We start from the raw sequence: 16,714 nt of genomic DNA on the forward strand, positions 1-16,714 counted from the left end.
TCGAATACACGATTTGCTTCTCTTTTCTAGTTTTGAGCAGTGATGCCAACAGTACGTATGAACGTGCAACTTGGTGGTCTCTGAAGGACGGCTAGCAAGGTTGTAAACAACAGCACGAGCACCGGAGAACGCTCGACTTGCACTAAAGATGCTATAGTACACCGTAAGCATCGCTGTCCATATACTGTTATCCACTGGGGCAAAGATTGCACGTGCGGCTCGAGCTTCGTCTCAAGGACATCGATCACGTCGGAGTCAAGATAGAATTAGTTGATCTAATGTATGGGCTCACTGACCCCGACATGACCGATTGTATTGCTCTCCTGCGAGTAAGATCGTGCGGGCAGATCCCTCCTATAACATGGGAAACGCTACTTGCTGGGAGGCAGACTGACATCTCACAGTGATCACGTATTCAGCAGCAGCCCACGAATCAGGTCAAGTATACCTATCAATCCAAATGCATTCCTTTGTTATGTGCTACTTCCTGCTCAGCGTCTGATTATGCTTGTCATTCCCTCGATGTTCTCTCTTGCATCCACGAAGATGAACACAACCTCCTGTCTCAACCAGGTCAGAATGTTGTGTATTAACATGATCACTAGGCTCACTGTCAGCTTTCCCAGATTCCATTCCTGGACAACAACAAGATGAAGACTCTGCTAAATGGCTCTAGTGATTCCAGAAATTTTCTGTCTCAGATTGTTTGTTGCAACATCGACTTTCAGCTGAGCCCCGAATCTTTAAGCCCAGCCAAGTGAACATGAAGAACCATGACCTCGTTTTACTTCATGGTTTTCAAAATCAAGGCCAGAAAAGTCACACTGCTCGAGATCCATCCGAGACTGAAGCAAAAGAGTTGTCGGAGCATCTACAAGGCACTAAGTGGTATCTCATTGGTCAGATCGAGGCAGACGAACTTCTATGTCATCCTCCCATGGCGACCTTCCACATACAAGAAAGACTTCCGATGTCAACCCCAAACAACAACTGCGATAGCGCCGTATCGTGGCGGACTCTTTACGTCAATCTTGACATACTTCTAGGTCTCAACCTTGGGAGTCGGGATGTAAGTGGGCATTAATGGACCACATGCAGCTCTAGCAAAACCTGATCCATCTATCAGAGGCGTGATGGCAATAACGTCGTTGACGCCAGTAGCCTTTGTGCGAGCCGCTGTCGGACCTACACTGGCGGAGACGTTGCAGATCCTGGCCTGGTTGAGCTGGGATCAGTCAGAAAGTCCAGGTCCATTTCGCGAAACCGAGTCGGTGTCGTGTCTCTAGATGACAAGAATGGCACCTGGAATCTACCCAACCCTTTCGACTGAGGGATTAACTGCTTTGGCTGATCATGCAGCTTTTAGTGCTGTGGTGAAGACATTAGACGAACGTGTCTTGCCAGCTGTACCCGGCGTAAAACCTGTTGCAGTCAACTGCTAGAACATCGATTCTTTTCGTTGCTACTAGATGTCACACAGGCTGGTCTTCTTGGAGAGTCGCGAGCATGTTGCCTCAGGTTGGTTACTACTGGTAGTGAGGCAACAAGCTCGTCAATTCCTCCTACTTGTGGATATCGTGGCCGCAAGCACTCTAGGAAACATGCAGGCGAAAGGTGAGCTATCCTGCGGATGACTGAGTGTTGTACTACTATCTACTATTTGTGAGAACAGCATAGGGAGAACACAGCTTGGTCACAAGCACTTTGCAAGAAAGCGATACAACACAACATTAAAAAATTGCTCGTTCAACATACCATCACACTTTGACAAGCACTGCCCTCGTTACTGTCGCATCAATTGATTTGACTCATTACTTACAGAATCACAAAAGAGGCAACAGAAGTGCTTCGACAGGTGCTACTCAAGAATCGGACAATGTTAGAAAAGCCTGATTGGCGGAAAGAGCATGTGACTTGAGGATGAAGATGTCAAATGCGGCAGCCAACTTGAAACACGTGTGGCTGAAACGCTTGTCCTTGGGTAACGAATCTGGGGATGTGGAGATTTGCACACAATCCTATGCTGGACACAGAACTGCTTTTTAGCCTTTAAGGCAACCTGGCTTAGTACGTCAAAGTACCACGCTTGCACAGAGCAATGTCTTCCGTCCCATCGTCGATGCCTGTACAGCAAGAAGCTACAGACACAAAGTTCATTGCTAACCCGCCCTGAGCCCTTGGTTGAGGTTGCATGTCTCAAAATGCCTCCAACATATTTCACTTCTGTCACGAATCTTCTCTTGCGTTATAAGGGCTGATGAGCCCAGTATTCTTGCTCGAGCGGACCAGACCTCTTAACCTCAACATAATATCTCTTTCACATTTTGCTATTACCACCAACGAACAATATGATCACAAACCGAAGGCCCCTGTTCCACCTCGCATCACTCAGTACTGCCCTAGCAGCACCTCACCTTCAAGCACGCGCCTCTATCTCATCTATAGTGGCATTCGGTGACGAGCTCTCCGACAACGGTAATGGCTCTTACGCTCACGGCGTTACTGGTGACCCTGCCACGGTCTACGGTTACGGCACATGGACTAATGGTCCTGTCGCTGTCTCTTATCTAGCAAGCAGTCTCGGCGTTCCGCTCGTTGCAGATTATGCCTTTGGTGGCTGCTGTGGAGCAGCATCGAGCGGCGCAACCCTCGACAGCTCATACACAGAACCAGACGCAGGCGCACCATCGCTACAAGACCAAGTCGCGAACTATAGCGCCGCAGTAAGGAAGGGCGTATTTCGTCCTAGTTCAAGCTTGGGCTTCATCTGGGTTGGTCAGAACGATCTCAGCAAACACACAGATGCATTCTGGCTTGGCGACCCGCATAATCAGGAGTTTGCAAACAGCCTGAGCACTTACACTGTCACTGCTGTACAGAGACTGCTCGACCTCGGCATGCCATATGTCGTTGTCTCAAATATCTACCCCAAGCACATCGCGCCAGTGACCGCAACCTACCTCTGCGGAGGTACAAACAACGACTGCACCAGGACCTGGGGTCAAGTCATCAGCAATGCGAACTCCAAGTTGCAGAAAACGTTGTCCGCAAGCTTCGGAAAGAAAGTCATCTACTACGACTCTTTCAACTTCATCTCCTATCTCGCAGGCAATGCATCGTCCCTCGGCTTCACCCAGCCTCTAACAAAGTTCTGCGATGGACAGGGCGACGCCTCGTGGAACCAGTGCATGGTTACAGAGACCTCATCAAGTGGAAACACGAAGATTGTAGGCTGGAATACGTTCTTCTGGATGAATTTTGTTCAGCCCACGACGAGGGTACATCAGCTGATTGGACAGGATATGGCGAAGACTGTGAAAAAGGCTCTTGGTCTGTGATTGATTGGACTTGCGTGTCTACGATAGATCTCGTGCCATTTATTTCGCTTCCAGCTTCTTTGTGCCTCCTCGATCCTACAGACGAATTTTTGTTGTCACCAAAGATTTTTGCTCAGCACTCACATCTTGATCCTTGCCTTTATATTCATGCGATACGAGACGTCGCGGTCCGACTTATCATTTTCCTCGTATAACCCCGTCTCTTGAAGCAGCAGCTTCGATTCATTTCAGATGCCGGTCGCTGCATTTAGCCCATAGACTGAGTCTAACTCTTAAACCCGAGCTCTTAAGATGATAGGGTTTGTGGGCAATGCAGTGTTAGTCTATTTTGTCGACTTTAGTAGAATGGGCTTTTGAACTGGGGATATTGGTACATAGTATGACTATCACAATGGGCGGGCAAGCGCACAGATTCACGACGACTCCACGGGACTTTTGTGACGCGAGTGCAAGTGTCCACATATTTGAAGGGCAGAGAAGACGGTACGTAAACGATGTTCCGAGCAGCTCAACACCAAATGATGAGAGACCCTGACGCGTAGAACACGCGATAACGACGCACGTCACGTGCCATTGCTGAATATCAAAACATCTTCGACCTGTTCCAGGGTCGTCTCATTTTTGTGACCACAGGGTCTTGAGCATGACAAAGACGAGATTGTGGGATCAGTGTGAGCTTGGTGATGTGTCGAGAACCTACATCGCTGGAGTACGCCGTCCGTTGACCCGTAAGCTAATTTTGAGCGCGGTTCGACCTTCTTGCGAGCTTCACGTCCACAATGCTTGATACTCGAAAGACCAGCACGAATACTTGAATAACAAAAAGCATTTGAAGGAGGTCATCATGCCATCTGCAAAAGAGGTGGGACCCATGAAGGAGTGGGGAAGGATAGTAGTGCTTCATAGACATCAACGTCTCAGCTGTGTATCGAGGTTCGAGCTGAAGACGAAGGCAAATCAGGATATCTCGATCCCTCAAGACGATCCAACGTAACCGGATTGCTGACCAACCTTCACAACTAACGGTGAGCACATCCCAAGGTACGACACCACCATTCCTGCAGGAACAAATTAGTACATTCTGAGCATGAGATTAGACGGTTCTAAGAAGGATCTGAACAAGTTCGACTTGAGTGACTCGGCCTGATCAGTTTTTGTGGTGCATCTGTTTTACTCTGGTTCTATCTGACCTTCACTCCCATGGGCAGGTGCTGGTGCTAGTGCTAGTCACATTTTGTGCCACTTTGCAAATTAACCATCTGGAAACTGTTTTTCTCTTTTTCCTTCTTTTTTCGCAATCTACCCTGCCTTCCAAACTTCCCCTCCTTCAACCACAATGGATTCGAAGCCTACTATGTTTGCTTCAGCGCTCGCCGGAAAGACTATCGACTTTACCAATACCTTCACAATTGTCCTCGAAGACGCAGGGAAACGCTACGTTGTCTATACCAACCCGTTCTGTACAGAATCTCTTTTCTTCAAGCGGAGTCTCGAACAAGGCTTTGCTGAAGCGCAAACCAGGGAAGTAGTGGTCAGAGAAGAGCAGGATGACGAAACTTTCCAGCATTTGGTCAACTGGGTCTACGGTGGCACGTCAACGCTACGAGGCGGTTCATCTTCTCCGCTAATCAAGTCTGTCAATCTCAATGGAACGCAGCTGACAAAGCTCTACATCCTTGCTGATAAATTTCTGATGGGCAATCTCAAGAATGACATTGTAGATCGGTTCCGATCTTTTCAGACAGGACAGATCATGGATCTACAAGCACTAGAGATGATGCTACAAAGAGGGCCAGACTCCTGCCAGTTGAAACGACTTATGATAGAGTACATTGCGTCGAAATTCTACCACGAAGCCCGCAACTCCAGCGACTGGTGGACCACAAAAGACAAGGCAACATTTCAAGCTCAACTGAAAACAATATTTGAGCGACATCACGGCTTAGCATTGCTTGTCCTGACGACGACAATAAACGTCGACAAGCGTACTTTACATGACCGGAGCAAATGCGTGTATCATGAGCATCCGAAAGGATTTGAGAAGTGCAGCAAAAAGAATTTATGGGGTCCATCGTAACTGAGGAGCAGATGCGAGCACTTCCCTTAGGGGCTGGTCGTTACCTAAATTCATCCTTCTCAACACCCGGCTCCTGGGTTTGCAAGATCGACCCTCCTCACAATATGACACGTCCAAAACATCCAATCCGCATCTAGTTGCTTCTGCCGAAGACAATTATTCAATACTTATGTCTGAGGTTTATATCTCTAGAGTAAGTTCGAGAGGGACTATCTGAAGGATGATCAGTAATGGTGGATCGTTTCGTTAATCGGACTACGAGCGTAAGAGCGCGAAGTGGAAGATTCAGGGCAGGTGTCACAATCGGAAGAGTTTGTCTGTGGAATTCCTAACTTAAGAATCGTTCAACTCCTCGGCGCCAGTATTATGGCTGGTTTACAGGGTATTCGCATTTCACCTTGCTTTCTGAGCAAACATCCAGAAACTTAGCCCCTCATGCCACGACTATTTCGAGCTGTCCTTCTCCACCTTGTTCTTCAAGTCCTTACCTTCCTCTACTTTCTGCTCAAGCACCTTCTTGATATCGTCGAACGCGCTCTTGATCAGCTTCTCTGCATCCTGACCGTGCTTCTGGCTCAACTCCTGCAATTGGTGAAATTTGCCGCTGATGTCCTTACCACCTGGCAGCATTCCGAGCAGGCTCTCAAGGCCTTGACCGCTGCCACCGAGGCTCTGCTGACCCTTCTGTACCTGTTCTTGCACGAAGCCCTTGACATCATCAGCGTTACCTGACTTGGCAGCCTCTTGAACCTTGTTCCATAACTGACCGAGGTCACCCTGTAGTAACTTGTCCTTGTTCTGGTCGATCTGCTTCTTCAGCTCGGGGTATTTATCCAATACTGGCTGGGCCTGCTTCATGCCCTCTTCCCAAGCCTTGTCGCCGTATTTTCTCAGCTCTTGAGTCTTCTCCTCAACCAACTTCTTCGCACGGTTGATGTTGTCGGAGCTAAGTCCACCCTTGACAATATCCTGCACCTGCTTCATGGTATCCTCGACTTGTTTCTTTGCCTCAGGACCATACTGTTCAGCCATCTGCCGCAGCTGCTTGTATTGTGCTCCAACCTTCTCTTTAGCCTCGGGGTGGTTGTTCAGAATATCTTCAGCTGCATCGCCAGCGAGGTTGCCAAGTTGCTTGAAGCACTTCTGCAATACATCCCAAGCCTGAGTAGCAGCAGCAAAGCTTGCACCCTGCTTTGTGACGTTCTTGAGCTCGCCGTAGGTGTTGTTAATGATCTTGTTCACCTCATCGCCATGCTTTTCCTGGATCTTCTCCAAGTCCTGGAACGCGCTGTCGACGTACTGGTTCGCGCCAGGGATCATCTTGGTGTATCCTTCAACCGTCTGTTTCAGCCACTGTACTGCCTCGCTGGAATTGGGAGCTTTGTCGGTGACTGATCTGAAAGCATTGTCAAGCTGACTCTTTGACGAGTGCGCGTAGTCGACGATTGTCTTTGTGCCAGACAGTCTGTACCATGTGTATCCGAGCAAAACAGCTGCGGCACCACCTGCGAGACCTCCTGCGAGTGCGCCAGAAGCACCACCAGCGCCTTGTGGTGTCTGTGGCGTGGTCGATGCATACCGTCTGGACGATCTGAAAGCGCTTCTTGGAAGAGCGGCTTGTCGAGGTGGGTGCAAGTTGCGAACCTGACGAGCTGGGGCTCGAAACGCAACAGGTCTGAAGGCCTGCATCTTGTCTATTCGTGAATTGTAGTATGTGTGTTCGTGATCAGCAGAAGCCTGAATTGAAAATAGAGACGATCGAGTCCTTGAAACTTGTATAGATAGCGATTGTGGCCGAAGCTGCAAGAAAAACGCGTTTGTACTACTGCTCGTGCCTTCCAGTTTCTCAGAGCTTCAGCCAGTGAGCTACAAAATCATGGCTCGGAATCTTACTCCGCTCTGACGTAAAGCTACGTAGTGCAACGCTTTTTTGCTGTGGAGGCCAGGAGCCTTCAGGAACAGGAACTGAATCTCAGGCTCAATAAGATCTGCAAGTGCAAGAAGATATGCGTTGATACACTCAATCGCTGATAGTGAAAGGTTCACCAACTATTCGTTCTCAAGAACTCTATACATCGTAATCTATACAAATACACAATTCTACAATACGCCGTCGTGCAAGATCATACAAATATACTCGTGATTTATACCTGTTGACAAGCTGTACTAGGACAATAGCCTCTATCGCAGTCGAACGAACAGAGACCAAGATAGCTGTCATCGAGTCCATTGGCCGGAATCCCTCTTACTCCTGTGCTTGGGGGAGGCGGTATCTGCTGACCGTATGCGGTGCAAGTGCATACACCGGCCGGGCAATAACCGTAGTGACACGCGAAAGAACAAAGGCCGATGTAGTTTCCGTTTCCTGTACCTTGAACACATACTGGAGAGGAGGTCGCTGATGGTGACGTAGTGCTCGTCGTGGTACTCCTTGTAGTGGTTGAAGTAGTTGTGGATGTCGTTCGAGCGGTCGTAGTTGTTGTGCTTGTACCACTTGACCGCGAAGTGGTGGAAGTGGTTGAAGTTGATGCGGACGAAGTCTTGGTAGTCGTGGTGGTTGTGCTTGTAGTAGCAGCTTTTGTGGTAGTAGATGCACTGGTGGTTGTCGTGGTTGTCGTTGTGGTAGTTCGTGTTGTGCTTGATGTGGATGCCGCGGGGGTGTTGGTACCCAGAGATGGCTTTGCTGAGCAAGTCGTTACTCGTAAGCCGGGCGTAAATTGGCCAAAACCGGGCGCCTGGAGAGAAGGAACATTGACTGCTGGAAGCTGTCCGACATAAGCATTGAAATTGTAGATGCCACATACACAGCCGTCAATGATATCCTTCAAACTGGTACCAGAAAGGACCGTTGTGCCGCCCTGCGTAAGTGAAAACTTCTGTTGTCCTACCCCCATTGGAACAGTGAATGAGGTGGCACCTGGCGATGCACTAAAGGATCTGACGTTGTTACCGGATGTGACCTGAACTGTACCTGCCGAGCGCAAGAGTGCCACCACAAATACACTATCAGTAACTGTCTGATATCCGTTCGGTCGTCCGATATAGTAGTCGCCACCTTCAGGACCTTGCCAACAAGTATCTGTTGAATCACAGTTCGCAGTCATTGGTTGTGGTCGATACCAATAAAACAGCTGATCTTGAGTGATATAATTCGCGACCGAGGTGGCGCCCGCTTTGTATGCAGCAATATATGGCCGAGCCATATCCAACCAGCCATCATGGGGCATATCGTTAACCCATTTTGAAGCTCCGTCGTCCGAGTGAGACGAGCTCAATGGTCCGACATAATGAGATTCGCCATAGTCGTTCCATGACACGATTTCCACAAATCTTGGTTGAAGGGTGAGAAGCTGCTGCCATCGATCAAACCACAGAAGGTCACCAGGGAACAACCAGTTTTTGGCATAGCTAACTTCTCGACCGAAGTGAGTAAAGAACCATGGCGAGACTGGTGCCATATAGTCTTTGCCGTTTAATGCTGAAATATATTGCTGATCACCTTGTGCTACACTAACCGTGTTCGAGTCTGGCGCACGATTATTGCCGTTATGAGGCCAGCCCATCCAATTGAAAGCGCTTTCCACGTTTGCGAGACTTGAAAGATGTCAGTTAAGAGAATCGGTATGTGTTCAAGGGAGCACTTACGATGTACCAAAGCTAGGGCGGAAGTTGGGCGCAAGGTAGATCGGCTGGCCTGCTTCACTTCGCAAAGTGTCCACGTTGACGCCATCACCAACAAAGGTGGAAACAAAGACCTTGTTATCAACCTTGAGTTGAGCGGGATGGTTTGCGTATTGTGCAATTTTTCTACCGACCGCCGTGGCAGATCCTATTCCCCACCAGTTGAAGTCGAATGAAAGAAAGACCTTCATGCCGTTGTTCTGAGCGGATGTGTAGGCATAGTCTAGTTGTGTATCCGTAAACGAGTCCGTGCCGATGTTTAGCGCGAATGCGTCGACACCGACTGCTTTTGCTCTCTGCATGTCTGGGTTCCAATCCGCAGCACTTTGCCGGTTACTGAGAATCCCGACCTGTGCAACGCGTTAGCCAAATTTGCAGATCTTCGTTGATTCTTCCTTACAATAATGTGCGCGAAAACGAAACGTCCTCCATTCTGCCTTGCCTCTATAGTCCTGTTTCCAGCACCAGCTGGGAGAGCAAATGCCATTGCCACCAACGACACCAAGATCACGGCTGCTGTACTGCTGAAGACCCTCATGATTAGTTGCGCCTGTTGTCTTTGATGAGTTTACAGATAGAGAAATACGTGGTATGAAGGAATGGGCAAATTCGACATATAAAGAACGACGGAGTCAAGAGTGCAAAGGAGTGGCAGGACTTGTAAATGAATGGCAGGCTTTGGATTCCGAACAAACGACAGAGTACAAAGTGTAAAAATTGTCTTCCGGACGACGAAGGCTGCCTCATGAAGGACTTGTTGTGTCTTGTATGAGAGACGCGTGGCCAAGACCAACTCGATCTCTGCTACTCATGTACTGCAGCCAGGGAGGTCGAGGCTTCAACGATGTGCATGTTGGCTGGCTGATGAATACGAGCACGTTTTCTCAGTCTGTTATCAGCTGGTCTTTCAAGTGCTGTCAAAAGGCTCTAGACCCTTGTTCACTTACCGGCATTGTGGCGTATGTGATAGATGCTGGCGAAACCAATACTGCGGCACCCTTTCATGACTTCCGGTGCCAGCTGATCGTGCGCAACGCGCCAGAGGCCATCGAAACATGGTCAGACACAAATTAACCCTTCTAGCGACTGTAAGGTCCGTTCAAATGGCTGTAGTATGCCTCATGAGCAACTGGTCATGATGGCAATCGTTGCGCACGTGGATGATGTTGAAGCAGTCTCCTGGAAAGTGGTGCGGTTGTTTGTGGAGAAATGGCTTAGATTAGGTGAGGTAGCGGGATGGCCAAGACGTGAGCGTTGCCTGATACAGACAAATATTGATTAAAAGGATCTTTGATAAGGCCAAAGGAGGGAACTTTGCGACGTTGACCTAAGATCTGCCTCGTGGAAGAGAACAAGCCTGCTTTCCGCTCCCTCTTCTCCTTTGCGCAACCCCTACTTTACCTTTCCGTCCTCCATACATAGATGTCACGCAGTAACTTTGGCACACTTCAGCTGCAGTAGCCAAGACGTACTAAAGATTAGGTCGCCCTGCAGTCGCGTATGTGACCTACTGAGTCTGAGCTTCGCCATGCAAGCTGACCTGATGTAATCAAAGTATGCATGTGTGGTACGCAAAGTAGGTAGGAGTTGTGCAGTTCGGATTAAGAACGTTACAGTGTGGAAAAGAGTGAAGAAATTTAGGTTCGTGCTGTCGGCTTTGGTGTGCATCAGCCGCAGCCCGGGGACAGCGCTAGGGTTCATTGACAGGAGGGAACGTCATTGGCTCTGTGAACATTAGACCCCAGTGCTCAAAGTTGCAACATCCGAGACCTTCGACACCAGAAATATCGGGAACAGTGGCAAAACTGTTGTTGTGCTTCCTCGAGGCTGTCGGAGCTCCTGTTGGCCAGACGCCTGATAGCCAGCTGGAGCCGCTGAGACCAGTATGCTGAGTGTGACGCATATATCTTCCTAATGCTGTGCCTGACGCACTCACCTCCTGGCATCCTGTTCACGGCATTTTCATGAGCAGATCTCAAGGTCAGCCTTTAAAAAGACGTTGGCGTTTTACGATTGAAAAGTAGACAGGGCTTTTCTGATCAAGAATAGCCTTGCCTTGAGAGTACGAGATGCCAAGAGACGAAAATCTCCAGGACACTGTTACAGACGCATCCCGAGTTCAGCCTATTGATTGTCTTCAATCACAAAACCCTTGTACACGCAAAGATACCAAAGTGTGCAGAGTATGTGCACAAGAGTCTTTGAAACAGCTGACGTGACAAAAAGAGCGCGACAAGTAATCCTGGTCCTGGTATAAATGTTAGGTAACACGAGCTTCCGTGTATTCCCGCCCTCCATCAGGTCGTCCTAAAAAAAAATGCCACCGCAATGAGAGTCACATATGATACCAGGTTCTGCCGCTCCACAACTTTTCATGCATTTTTACCATCCTCCGCGGCTGGTCTATTCCGAGTCCAAACAATATGAGCAGAAAACACGTCGGCTTACCAGAGCAAAAGGCCTAGTGGCCTGATGCGTACGACGTGATGCTGAAAATCTCTAACCTAGGTTGGTAGCAGCAAGAAAGTACTTTGTCATGACTACTTGATGCCGTAAAGCGACGAGATGGCCTTCTCCGCGCAGACACAGAGATTATATCAATGAAGTACGTTGCGACACGGTCCCATGGATGTCGTTGCCTCTCTCACAAGTAAAGAAGGCCAAGTCTATCGCTCCTCTTCGAAAAACCTAACCCCTTAACAATCAGTGTCAGCATTTCGAGGTCGACATGAGTTTGACCCAAGAACAAAAGAACATCATCACGGCTACAGTACCAGTGGTGGCCGAACATGGTCTTACTGTTACGCAAACGTTCTATCGAAAACTACTGACCGACTACCCCGACCTGAAGAACCTTTTCTCACATTCTGCCCAGATAACATCCCACCAAGCTTCCGCGCTTGCGGCATCGGTACACGCATATGCTGCAAACATCAATGATCTGACGCCCATCTTGCCTGTGGTCGAACGCATAAACCAAAAGCACGCCAGTTTGAATATTACGCCAGAGCAATACGATATAGTCGGAACAGGGCTATTGGCAGCATTCAAGGAAGTGCTTGGAGATGTGTTCACCGACGAGGTTCGTGACGCGTGGGCGGCTGCCTATAACCAGTTGGCACAGATTATGATTAAAAGGGAAGAGTCAGTTATGAGCGAACACGACAGCCAAGCCGGAGGTTGGCGAGGCTGGCGGGAGATGAAGATTGTAAGAAAGGTGTCTGAGAGCAGCGAGGTCATGAGCTTCTATCTCGTGCCAACAGATGGTAAAGAGCTCCCAACCTTCAAACCTGGACAGTATGTGAGCGTCCGCGTCAACGTCTCGGGTTTGGGCTACAAGCAATGTCGCCAGTACAGTTTGTCCGATGCGCCTCCAGGGTATACTGCGCACGGACTCGCCAATGGAGTACCACAGCACAACAGCCATGCATGCGATAACAACTTCCGCATCACTGTCAAGCGCGATGCGGGTGTTGATTTGGCAGATCACAATGCGCGACACCACCCAGGCTTCGTCAGCAACCTGCTACACAACAAGTACAAGGAAGGAGACACGATCGAGATCACCCATCCAGCAGGCGAGTTTGTCCTCGAGTCAAATGGAGTAGCAACGAATCCAGTCGTTCTCATCTCAGCTGGTGTCGGCATCACACCCGTTATGTCGATGCTCAACAGCATCACCGCATCCGCAGCTGACGATCGTCTGATTTCGTGGATCCATGTTGCTAAAAACAAGAATGTTGACCCATTTGTTCACGACATCAAGAATATTGCCTCACAGCACAAGGACTTACATTGCAAAGTCTTTCATTCTACTCCGCTTCCAGGTGAGCATGATGGTGAAGACTTTGACCTCAAAGGACGGCTGGATTTGAGCTCGGTGGTCAACGAGCTTTATCTCAAGGACAACAGCACAGACTACTACATCTGTGGTCCTAATCCCTTCATGGCGGAGTGTGGCAGATTCCTGAAAGAACACGATGTACAGACAGGGAGAATTCATATGGAAGTTTTCGGCTCAGGCGGTTACGAGCTGCTTGCATAGCTTGACTGCTAGGGTAAGGCATATGGGCTGGACAGTTGAGTCCTGCGGAATGGAACTCTCTACATTGTGAAACATCAAATTTAATCAGAAGTAATATCTGACCCAGTTATGGCTGTGAGAGCAGAAGAAATGATAACGAAACACCTCGTACATATTGACATAGTAGGTAATGGAAGACAAATGTAAACCTCGTTAAACTTCCCCGAATCGATTCCAAGTCTTCAGGTCGACGGGCGTCGATGCTAGTGGCCTGAGCCATCAGAACGATTGGCGAGGAGACTGCGAGTTCGCTAGCAGATACAAGAAATACTGGCTACGTACAGCACACCACTTCTTTCACTCTTCAGTTCTTGTTCTGGGTTTTCGAACTTCCACGCCATCGTTTGTCTCGCCTTACCATTCGTGATGAGAATGTTTAGATCGAGCCAAGGCATTCAGATGTCCAAAATATGTCTATCAATGACGTCGATCACCTTGATTGATCCAGGTCCTGCATGGCTTTGTTGCATCATGACTGCTGTAGAAGCAGAATTCTAACCTTTCGACACGCGAATCTCCCCTCGCACGGCGTGTCCGGAGCCATACAGAATCGTTGTATTGTTCAGCACTTTGTCCAGGTGTGGAAACAGATCTCGAAACATCCACTCAGGATCTGGGAGAGCACCATGAGACCCGGCTGAAGCGCCGCAGTCGATGCAGGTACCTCGAGAAGCACGAATCATGGATTCTCAAGAGTCAGCAGAACGAAGACGCATATCTCCTCTGACGTGACCCCGCGTGTATTTGTTGTTCACAGCTAATAAATGCCATGTCTGCTTATTTGAGCCGTCGTTGTTCATTGACACTTTTAGCTAGATACACCAAACCTAAACCTGCTAGAATCGTTGCATTCAGCACTACAAGACTACTACAGGAATCGAACCCTCTAAGGAAAAACGATACGAAACCAGAAGGAAAGATGGAGACTATCAGGAACACACTCGCAGAGAACATGGGCGGTGCCCTCCACAACCTCGCCCGGGAAGACCAAAGATTTGACATTGAGAAGGATATCCCAGATCTATCTGGCAAGGTTGCAGTGGTAACAGGTGGTTCAGAAGGTATTGGATACGCAACATCTTTCATGCTGCTCAAGAACAACCTTCAGAAGCTCTATATCCTGTCTCTTCGACAAGAAGTCTTCGATGGTGCGCTGCAAGATATCACAGAGAAGTTGGGAGCTGATGCAGCTCGACGGGTGACCTTCATCCAGTGTGACACTGGAGATCTGACAGGCGTGACAAAGGCTGCGAAGGAGATCAGCGGATCTACAGATAGACTTGATATCCTTGTCCTTAACGCTGGAAGAGGTATCATGACCTACCAGGTTACCGAGGACACCCAGATAGACAGACATATGATGGTCAACCACGTCGGACACGTCACATTGACATCACATCTCCTCGGTCTGCTCAAGAAGACTGCTGAGAAGGGCACAGTACGCATCCAGCTCCAGTCATCCAACGCTCACGAAGGAGCACCAAAAGATACCAAGTTCGAGAGCATCGAAGAGCTTAACCAGGATCTCGGACCACAGGGACAGTACGGACGCTCTAAGCTCGCAAACCTTCTTTACGCTAGATACCTCGATGCCCATCTACACAAGGAGAACTCTAAAATTCTCATCAACGCCACTCACCCTGGTTTTGTAGAGACCAAGATGTCAACAGATGATATTCACGAGCCATATCCAGTTGCTGGTGCTCTTATGTCCGTCGGCATGAAGCCATTGAAGAAGGATCAGTGGGAGGGTGCTACAAGCACTTTGTTTGCTGCCACAAAGACAGACAGAAGTGGAGAATATATCTGCCCACCTGCTATTGTTGAACCTGGTAGCGAGCTCGCGAGGAACGCACAGCTCGGTGAGCAGCTGATGAAATTGACGAGAGACATTGTGAAGACGAAGTATGGTGCTCAGAGTGTTGATAAGGGATGCCCTCTGAAGGATTACTAGACAACACTGGAAAATAAAGTGTTGATAATCTTAAATAGCTAATATTGTTTTTACTCATATCCGTCACTCAGTATCCAACTCGAATCAACTCATGCCTGTCGTCCCCACACTACCTTTCAACCACTCTGGACCGTCTTAATCTTCCACGTATAGGTAGTGTTTCGTGTCCAAAAGATAATTACTGTAGCTACGGCATACGACACGTCTTCTAGTGATGTTTCTTGTTATGTAGGAGCACGTCTTTTCGATCGATCCTCTTGAGCACGTCCCTTGTTGTTGAGAGGAGAGCCTCATCCACATCATGTCCTGGCATCGTGCCTGGTTTCCTTGAGGAGGTGGCCTGAATCAAGAGAAGCGCGATAGTTCATCCCCAGGGTATTATTATGCAGAATTGCACTCGGAATCCCGAGTACAACCAAGCACTGACCAAGCGCGCACTTTTATGCCCGGTCAATCAAGCACTCCATCCCCGGCTTCCTGTTGATCTCCTTTGTGCTCTTCCGTCCCAAATTCAAACCCACACCATGGTTGAACACCAACGTGCCACCCGCCTTCGCACTCCCCATCAAAAACGGCAACAGCACCATACTAATAATCATGTTCATCTGGCTCGGCACATTCCCCACATTCACTCGATCCGCCGTGCTCCGTCTGCAATACCACGAATACAGGTTCACCAGGAAAATAGTATCGTTGACCAGAGCATGCGTAATCGCGACTTTTATCCTGGGCACCATGGTGGACTTCTGTTTTCCTTCGGTGTCTTTTTCCCAGGGCCCGCCGTTCTTGGAGATCATGCCGACGAGCTGTTTGTTGCCGGACATGATGGCGGGGATGGTGGCAAGGAGGCCGGCGCAGAGCATGAAGTAGCCGAGACGGGTGATGTCGAGGAGGGTGGTGGCGGAGGAGAAGCGGGAGGTGAGGAAGTCGGGCTTGATGTAGGTTGTTGTAAGGGCGTAGAGGATGTCGAGGCCCCATGCGAGCATGTTGAAGGCGATGGGGAAGTGGACTATGGCTGGGTGGAGGGGGAATCTATTCGTTCTGTTAGTAACGTGGCTTTGTTCTTTGGTTGTGTGCTAGATCTGGCTTGTTGAGGTTGAAATTGATGGACGTACTCAGTGTTAAATTCAGGGACGGGATCAGGGACTTTGCCAGAGAACTTGCTCTGCAGATTGGTGTTGAATGACATCTTGCTGTTGTTGTTGTCGCTGATGTGCTTGACTCTCTAAACGCGAAACCCGAGATGAAGATGTATAGCAAGGCGAAGATAAGACCACGAAGAAGTGTAGGGTTTACAGGCTATATCGAAAAAGGGCAACGAAAAGGTGGCACGAAACGCACACCGACCAATGCAGTGAGATGTTTGAATATTCATAGAAACTCATGTTACTAAAACGGACTTCCGTGAGGCGTGCCCCAATCTTTCGACACTTTCGAACCCCGAAAGCCACGATGTTCGGCCCCTGAAATGAGCGCGCTAGTGCTGATCTTAAGCTAGTGTAGGCGTGTGTGGTAAGCCAATGAGAAGAGAGCTTGAGTCAGCAGTTTATATGGGAATGAGATGAGGTTGTTCAGCTGTT

At 48.9% G+C, this 16,714-nt stretch overlaps 6 protein-coding genes across 6 annotated transcripts; 4 read left to right on the top strand and 2 right to left on the bottom strand.

Annotated features, from left to right (window-relative positions):
• Nucleotides 1-2,348: 2,348 nt before the first annotated feature.
• LTR64_001697 (uncharacterized protein) lies at nt 2,349-3,338 on the top strand (the record flags this gene model as incomplete). The annotated part of the gene is made up of 1 exon (XM_064896076.1): nt 2,349-3,338. The coding sequence occupies one exon, from the start codon at nt 2,349-2,351 to the stop codon at nt 3,336-3,338; it is 990 nt and encodes a 329-aa protein (XP_064758763.1).
• Nucleotides 3,339-4,674: 1,336 nt separating this feature from the next.
• On the top strand, nt 4,675-5,415 carry LTR64_001698 (uncharacterized protein; the record flags this gene model as incomplete). The annotated part of the gene is made up of 1 exon (XM_064896077.1): nt 4,675-5,415. One exon carries the CDS (start codon nt 4,675-4,677, stop codon nt 5,413-5,415), a length of 741 nt encoding a protein of 246 aa, XP_064758764.1.
• Nucleotides 5,416-5,859: 444 nt separating this feature from the next.
• On the bottom strand, nt 5,860-10,049 carry LTR64_001699 (uncharacterized protein; the record flags this gene model as incomplete). Its single annotated transcript, XM_064896078.1, has 4 exons — nt 5,860-7,109; nt 7,787-9,009; nt 9,061-9,446; nt 10,044-10,049. 4 exons carry the CDS (start codon nt 10,047-10,049, stop codon nt 5,860-5,862), a joined length of 2,865 nt encoding a protein of 954 aa, XP_064758765.1.
• Nucleotides 10,050-11,824: 1,775 nt separating this feature from the next.
• On the top strand, nt 11,825-13,141 carry YHB1 (Nitric oxide oxidoreductase; the record flags this gene model as incomplete). The annotated part of the gene is made up of 1 exon (XM_064896079.1): nt 11,825-13,141. The coding sequence occupies one exon, from the start codon at nt 11,825-11,827 to the stop codon at nt 13,139-13,141; it is 1,317 nt and encodes a 438-aa protein (XP_064758766.1).
• A 958-nt stretch (nt 13,142-14,099) lies between these two features.
• Nucleotides 14,100-15,134, top strand: LTR64_001701 (uncharacterized protein; the record flags this gene model as incomplete). The annotated part of the gene is made up of 1 exon (XM_064896080.1): nt 14,100-15,134. One exon carries the CDS (start codon nt 14,100-14,102, stop codon nt 15,132-15,134), a length of 1,035 nt encoding a protein of 344 aa, XP_064758767.1.
• Nucleotides 15,135-15,574: 440 nt separating this feature from the next.
• Nucleotides 15,575-16,323, bottom strand: LTR64_001702 (uncharacterized protein; the record flags this gene model as incomplete). Its single annotated transcript, XM_064896081.1, has 2 exons — nt 15,575-16,166; nt 16,250-16,323. The coding sequence occupies 2 exons, from the start codon at nt 16,321-16,323 to the stop codon at nt 15,575-15,577; spliced, it is 666 nt and encodes a 221-aa protein (XP_064758768.1).
• Nucleotides 16,324-16,714: the final 391 nt, after the last annotated feature.

This window comes from Lithohypha guttulata (assembly GCF_036872675.1).
Source record: "Lithohypha guttulata strain CCFEE 5908 chromosome Unknown scaffold_1, whole genome shotgun sequence".
In the NCBI taxonomy this organism is placed as follows: domain Eukaryota; kingdom Fungi; phylum Ascomycota; class Eurotiomycetes; order Chaetothyriales; family Trichomeriaceae; genus Lithohypha; species Lithohypha guttulata.